Genomic DNA, 7,849 nt, shown 5'->3' with positions numbered 1-7,849 from the left:
CTGCAGTAAGGGCAGGCTGACAATGCCTGGCATGTACTAGGAACTCAAAAAATGATTGCTGGACAGATTTAAGAGCCTTCATGGGATGAACAAAACATAAATCATTCTTATGAAAAAATGAATTTTTTAAAGAAATTCATTTTTTTTTAAAGAATTTTAAAGAAAATGATATTTACAGGTATACTCTTCTATTTTTATTTATATTTTAAAATATGACATACATCCACAAATATTAACTGTGGATTGAATCTGCATAACAGAGAGCTTAAAATCCTCATTTACCTCTTCAAATTTCTCTAGTTCACCAATTCACAGTAACTTAGGAAAAGTAAATAGAGTGCTAAATTAAAAATTCACTCTTGGCCAGGCGAGGTGGCTCATACCTGTAATCCCAGCACTCTGGGAGGCCAAGGCAGGCGGATTACAAGGTCAAGAGATCGAGACCATCCTGGCTAACACGGAGAAACCCCGTCTCTACTAAAAATACAAAAATTATCTGGGCCTGGTGGCGGGCACCTGTATAGTCCCAGCTACTCGGGAGGCTGAGGCAGGAGAATCGCTTGAACCCTAGAGGCGGAGGTTGCAGTGAGCCGAGATCATGCCACTGCACTCCAGCCTGGCCACAGAGTGAGACTCCGATTCAAAAAAAAAAAAAAATTCATTCTTATCTGTCACAGTATAAGACAGCTGGTAGTACAGGAAATCAGACTGGTTTGATTGGCTATGTAAGTTTTTCAAGGATTTTTACTGACAATTTCAGGTGCTGCTCATAGTCTTCTGTCCACAAAACTATTATTAAATTTCAAACCCTCAAATGAAATATATTAAACAGCAATGTGCCCCTCAAGATGGGAAGCAAAACTTACTTCAAGTTGAAAAAGTTCTCCAGCTCCCTCAGAGTCATTGGATGTGATTATTGGAGTATGAATATGTACAAAGCCACTGTCCTGAAAAAGAAAACCACCATTTTCAGGATATTTGCATATTCAACAATTCCAAGAACACACATCCTCTTATAGTATTAAAATGGCACACTAAGCAAATGCTATATCAAACCCCTCCCTAATCCCCTAAATATTACAACTATTGAAAATCAGTTGAGTGTTTTAACTACCCACAGGGGCACAAATAATTTTAATTCAGGAACACACTTAGACATTAACTAGTCCAACCTCTTCATATCAAAGATAAGGAAGTTAAGTCCCAGACAGATGTAGTGACTTTCCACAAATTACACAATTAGTCAGTGGCTGAGCCAGGTCTAGAACCTAGGTCTTCATGCTCTCTCTTTAGTACTATATTCTCTTCCCATTTCTCTACCATTTTGGTGGTGATTTAACAAACACATACGCACACTCTAGGCTAATGCATAATGATGCTGCCCACGCTGCTAGGGGAATACAAAGCGATCAGTATAAACTTATCTTGAAATATGACCTCAATTGTAATGAACCACCAACAAAGGAGAAAAAGTAGACAAATAGAGAATGAATAAACAAACAGCAAAAAAAGGCAGAAATGATCTTTAGGAGGTCTCTGTCATTAAACTGACGGCACAATGGACTACACATGGCACAGGCAGTGTACTTCCTTTGCCTGAAGGAATATTCTGAGCAGCAGCAAAGCCATCCATTACTGACGTCCCCAATTGCAGCCCTTCCGAACAAAAGTCTGAGACTATTTCCATCAGTGAACCACAAAAGCTGTTGCTAGTCAGCAACTTCAAGGTTATGCTTCTTTCATTTTGACTATGGATGTAAGCAAAAGGTTACACACAGTGTAGATGTTTGCAGGGTGGGACTGCAGGTAACGAAAAGTGAATTTATAATAGAAATGTGGTACATGCTTAATGCAGAATTTTGGCCTTGGAATCAATACAATAAATTCTTACATACATATCTCTGCCAAGTTTGGTGGAGTGTAGATTGTCTCTATGCATTACCAGGGACCTCCCGAATATGACCCTTCTCAAATTCAAGTATTCTGGCTATAATACAAAGTATTCAGTCAACAACTTGCCTTATGATGTGGACTGATTAAATATTCAAGTTCTAAATTAGCAGTCTCAGAAAGTATTAAAATGTACACTTAATCTGACAGCAACATGCCCAGACGTGCTGCACAGAGCACATTATAGAAAACCAATAAAATCTGATCAATAACATTACTGCATAAAATTTTTATCTCCTAGGAGCCAAGAATCACAGACATGAAACATTTCTTCCACATGAATGTAGGCAACTATGAACATGAGTGCAGTAAACAAAGAAAGGAAGTGAAAAATCCAAAGGAAACGAGGGTGGGGAAGGGGAGGTGGAGAGGGAGGAGAAAATTTAACGGCTAAACATGATTGCCCAAGTTAGAACTGGTCAAATGCCACAAGAAACTGCACTGTAAATCTTATGAAAATAACTGAGATTTTTTTTTAAATCACACATCTAGTGGGAATTATTTTTAATACTTAACTAATGCTAAACATTACAAAACGGCCCAGCTGCTTTCGCTGCTTTAAAACTGCTAGCAAGACTTATCAAAGTTCCTAACGTTACCAAACGCTAATAAAGGAGAGAGTACAAAGGAAGAATAATAAAGCCGTGCAAACGAAGTCCAAAAAAGTGAAAGTGGGTAGGGGAGTAAAATGAAAAAAAGGAAAGTAAATAGCAAGGAGTGGTTAAGTATTGTCAGTATGTGCCTCAAATAGGTTTCCAGTGTCACTTACTAATACTGTCCCACAGCAAAGGGGTTCCTAAGTAGAGACATGAAGGCCACAGAAGGGGCCAAAAATAAAAGCAAACACTTTCACCCAATGTTTCAGATTCCACCCATCACCTCCAAGTATCTAAATATTTTAATACACATTCTAAAACCAGGTATTTTATAAGGCTCTGAATATCCCAAAATTATAAAGTTCATACATTACGGCCCATATACATCAGTAAGAGAAGACTAATAGATTATCTTTTTCTTTCACTTGTTAACTGAAATAACTATCATTTAATCAGAATCAACAAAAAAGGAAACGTGAAAGGAATTGCTAGCCACGGGCAGGCCACAGACAACACAAAGTGACAGCAAGAAGAGATTTTAAAATTCCATAAAGAGGCCAGGAGCAGTGTCTCACGCCTGTAATCCCAGCACTTTGGGAGGCTGAGGCGGGTGAATCACCTGAGGTCAGGAGTTTGAGACCAGCCTGACCAACATGGTAAAACCCAGTTTCTACTAAAAAATACAAAAATTAGCCCGGTGTGGTGGTGCACACCTGTAGTCCCAGATGGGAGGCTGAGGCAGAGGTTGCAGTGAGCCGAGATCACGACACTGTGCTCTAGCCTGGGTGACATGGCGAGACTCTGTCTCAAAAAAAAAAAACAAAAAACAACAACAACAAAAAAACCATAAACAGCAGTCACAGGAACTCAAAGGCATAGCAATTTGGAGGCATTCTACACAAAGGTAAAGAATACTCCACATAGGCTGGGGCACAGTGGCTCACATCTGGACCCTAGCACTTTGGCTGGTCCAGGCAGGATTGCTTGGGCCTAGGAGTTCAAGACCAGCTTAAGCAACACAGTGAGATCCCATCTCTACAAAAAATACATTTAAAAAAACTAGCCAGGCACAGTGGTGCATGCCTATAGTCCCAGCTACTTGGGAGGCTGAGGTAGGAGGATCACTTGGGCCTGGGGGGATTAAGGTGGCAGTAAGCCATGACTGCACCACTGCACTCCAGCCCGGGCAACAGTATGAGACTTCATCTCAAAACAACAACAACAAAAATACTTCACATAGTGGCAGGCTTTGAAAACGCTGCCATACAGAGGAGAACAATCCCTGATACTCACAGGAAGAACCTCGACTCATTGAGAGAGAAAGAGCAGAATCTTTTCTACTGGCTCACTGAAGAAGAGGGGAAAGTAAGTAATCCATTTTAGGAACACTTCCACTGGAATTTAGAAAAAATTGGTGCCTAAAGAGAAAATTCCACGGTTATTTCAGAAACTTGGCTTTTCTGAATGACTCATTCCTTGAGGATTCTAAATAGCCAAGTTTTAGTACATAACAAGTATGTCTATGAGCAAACAAGGTTATACAAAAAATATTTTTCATACTCAAACCAAGAAATAACCTTAGATCCTTAAAGTGTCTTAACTTAAAAGTACTGTTCAAGTTTCTATTTTTTCCCCACATTTCTATATTTTAATTAACAAAACTGAAACTTACGAAAATTTTTTATTTGGAGGCTTAACATCTTTTAGCAAACCCAAAGTAACAGATCAAAGAAACACTACAAAATACTAGGTAATGTATAACTATTACTTAATATGCCTTATAGTACTCGAGAAAGGCTTCTTTAAACAACTGAATCCTAAGTATCACACATAAAGGTAGATAACTATCACATAAAGGTAAGTAACAGAATTATATTCTCCAGGTCTTTACAATTACTAAGTGAATTTATTACTACTCAAAAAGTGTCTATTTTTGTAACTACTCTATCATGAATGGTGCTAAAATTCAAGTTATTTCCAACCACTTGAATTTTTTTTTTTTTTTTTTTTGAGACAGAGTCTCACTCTGTCGCCAGGCTGGAGTGCAGTGGCGCAATCTTGGTTCACTGCAACCTCCGCCTCCCGGGTTCAAGTGATTCTCCTGCCTCAACCTCCCGAGTAGCTGGGACTACAGGCACGCACCACCATGCCGAGCTAATTTTTGTATTTTTAGTAGAGACGGGGTTTCACCATGTTGGCCAGGATGGTCTTGATCTCTTGATCTCATGATCTGCCTGCCTCGGCCTCCCAAAGTGCTGAGATTTCAGGTGTGAGCCACAGCGCCCGGCCATGAATGTTTTTCAAATTTTACTTTTAATAATTTTTGGCCAGGTACGGTGGCTCACGCCTGCAATCCCAGCACTTTGGGAGGCTGAGGTAGGTGGATCACCTGAGGTCAGGAGTTAGACCAGCATGGGCAACATAGTGAAACCCTGTCTCTACTAAAAATACAAAAATTAGCTGGGTATGGTGGCACGCACCAGTAGTCCTAGCTACCTGGGAGGTTGTGGGAGGAGAATCGCTTGAACCTGGGAGGCGGAGGTTGCAGTGAGCCAAGATCACGCCACTGCACTCCAGCCTGGGTATAGAGCGAACTCCGTATAAAAAAAAAAAATACACACACACGCGCGCGCGCGCGCGCACACACACACATTATTATTATTATTATTATTATTATTTTTGAGATGGAATCTCGCTCTGTTGCCCAGGCTGGAGTGCAGTGGCGCAGTCTCTACTCACTGCAACCTCCACCTCCCGGGTTCAATCAATTCTTCTACCTCAGCCTCCCGAGTAGCTGGAACTACAGGCACACGCCACCATACCCAGCTAATTTTTTTGTATTTTAGTAAAGACAGGGTTTCACCGTGTTGCCAGGGCTGGTCTCGAACTCCTGAACTCAGGCAATCCGCCCGCCTTGGCCTCCCAAAGTGCTAGGATTACAGGTATGAGCCACTGCGCCCAGTAATAATATTTTTAAGACACTCTCCTGCCCAGGCTGGAGTTCAGTGGCACAAACACAGATCACTGCAGCCTCCACCTCCTGGGCTCAAGTGATCCTCCTGCCTCAGCTTCCTGAGTAGGTGGGACTACAGGCACATGCCACCATGCCTGGCTAATTATTTTTACTAGAGACCAAGTCTCACTATGTTGCCTAGGCTGGTCTCCAACTCCTGGGCTCAACAGATCCTCCTGCCTCAGCCTCCCCAAGTGCTGGGATTACAGATGTGAACCACTGCACCCTGACTACTTTATTTTTTTATTTCAATTTTTGTAGCTTGTCTTATTTTTTAATTGTTTACATATCTCTAAAAGTTTCAAGTAATCAATGTATAGTGTAGTCTACTTGTCAATACCACCACCTAGTGGCCAAAAGCCTACAAAACCTTCAGAATTAATACTTTATCAGCCGTTGAAGCCATGTGGTTAAAAAACAAAAAGGTATTTTTACAATTGTGTGGTTCAAGCACTACTGAAAATCCACATGGAAGCTGCATAGCAACGTTTCTGACAGCATGTGTAACCGGACCCCTACAAACTATAATGGGATGACATTATATAATTTGATTTATTTTCCTTTGTTTTATCAAAAGCATATGCCTTAAAGCCATGATGTTCTTTAGCTCTTTGACCAAAAGTTAATCTGAAGGAGCTTTTTCAAGGGGCAAGAACTTTCTTGGCGAGATTAGGGCTGTGTGAATTTGGATACTGCCCAAGGGAAGGCTATATCCACTATTACACAATCTCTGCAAATTAGCTAGATCTGGAGAAGTACCACAGGAAGCCTCACAAAACCACATGGAATAACAATAAACTTTATCTCCTGTATCACTCCTTGCCTTTCTCTGCTGGATCCACAGGGAGAGAAGGTCCCTTCACCTTAGCAACTTGTCAACCACATTAAACTGTGGCTTTCCCAGGTAGAGGGAAATGGTTGAGAAGCAAAGCTAAATGAGACAAAATGTCTTTAGTCGTTAGATAGACCTACTTGATCAACACCAGTAACTCTTTAAAATTAGTGCTTACGTTATACAAAATATAGATCTATGACCAAGATGGAGAAACAGGAAACAACCAAAAACACTATAAAACAACAACAAAAACAGTAACAATAAAAAGCAAACCCCATGAAACAACAGTTTTCAAAGACAACAGATATCAGGCAACAAAAGCCATCTCTCTCTGAGATGGGAAACAAACATGGTAAATCCCTACCTGTAGAACAGCTTACTGCCTTGAGATCTTCCAGGCCACAGCACAGGGAAGGGGAAAAAGTAAGGTAGAGCCCAGCAGACTCCCTGAGTTGAAGAGACACAACTCAGAGTCTGGAGAGATCCAAGTGGCTAGAGTTCATACCCTAGAACATCAGAGAGGAGAGAGCTGCAGAAGGCCCCCCTGTAGTATTAGGTAGATCAGTGCATTTGTGTGAGGAAACTATCCAATGCTAGGGAAAGAACCATCTAAAAAGATTAGCGAAAACAGTGCCCAGTGCTCACATGCTGGCTGGAAACAACACCTGTTCCATAAACTAGAAAAACTCATCATTCCCAAGGCCCTAGGTCGGGACCTAAGGAAGGCTTTGCCTCAGTGAGGAATAAATAGTACTAGACTGAGCACTGCTACAGACCTGCTTAACAAATAACACAAGCAAGACCTCAAAGAATCAAACAGATATCAATATCTGTGTGAAAACCCACAGCATCCAACAAGGTAAAATTCACAATGTCTGGCACCCAAAGCTAGGTCATGCAGAGTCAAGAATCCATAACCCATAATGAAGAGACCAATCAAAACTAACTCATAACAGACATGTTAACATCAGGAGAAAAAGACACAACTGTTTTTAAACAGTTATTAAAACTACAGTCCATGTTTGAAATGTTAACTAGACATAAAAGACATAAAAAACAGCCTAGGCCAGGCGCAGTGGCTCATGCCTGTAATGAGCACTTTGGGAGGCCAAGGCGGGAAGATCGCTTGAGGCTGGGAGTTGGAGACCAGCCTGGGCAACACAGTGAGACCTTGTCTTTATTTAAAACAAATGAACAACCCAAACCAAACATCCAGATATGAGATCTAAATTAAGAGCCCCAGAAATAATAACTACATAGGTAAATATATGATTTTATTATTTAAATCTCTTTAAAAGATAATTGATTGCCTGAATAACAATGATGAATCACAGGATTTATAACATATATAAAAGTAAAATGCATAGCCAAAAATAACATAAAGGAGGAAAGAAACATAAGTATATATTATAAGGTTATTACATTATATGTTAGGTGGTAAAACATCAACTGAAG

At 40.5% G+C, this 7,849-nt stretch overlaps 1 protein-coding gene across 2 annotated transcripts in view; it reads right to left on the bottom strand.

Moving 5' to 3' along the window:
* Positions 1-7,849, bottom strand: part of NARS2 (asparaginyl-tRNA synthetase 2, mitochondrial) — a 150,366-nt gene that overhangs the window by 129,659 nt on the left and 12,858 nt on the right. For both annotated transcript variants that reach the window (XM_003254654.3, XM_030829405.1), the window contains one exon: positions 867-947. In XM_003254654.3, the coding sequence (XP_003254702.2) occupies positions 867-947 (81 nt within the window). The remainder of the gene's footprint in view (positions 1-866; positions 948-7,849) is intronic.

Source organism: Nomascus leucogenys, chromosome 15 (genome assembly GCF_006542625.1).
Source record: "Nomascus leucogenys isolate Asia chromosome 15, Asia_NLE_v1, whole genome shotgun sequence".
Taxonomy (NCBI): domain Eukaryota; kingdom Metazoa; phylum Chordata; class Mammalia; order Primates; family Hylobatidae; genus Nomascus; species Nomascus leucogenys.
Note: the sequence above shows the minus strand (reverse complement) of the source record. Positions and strands in the feature narration are given on the sequence as shown.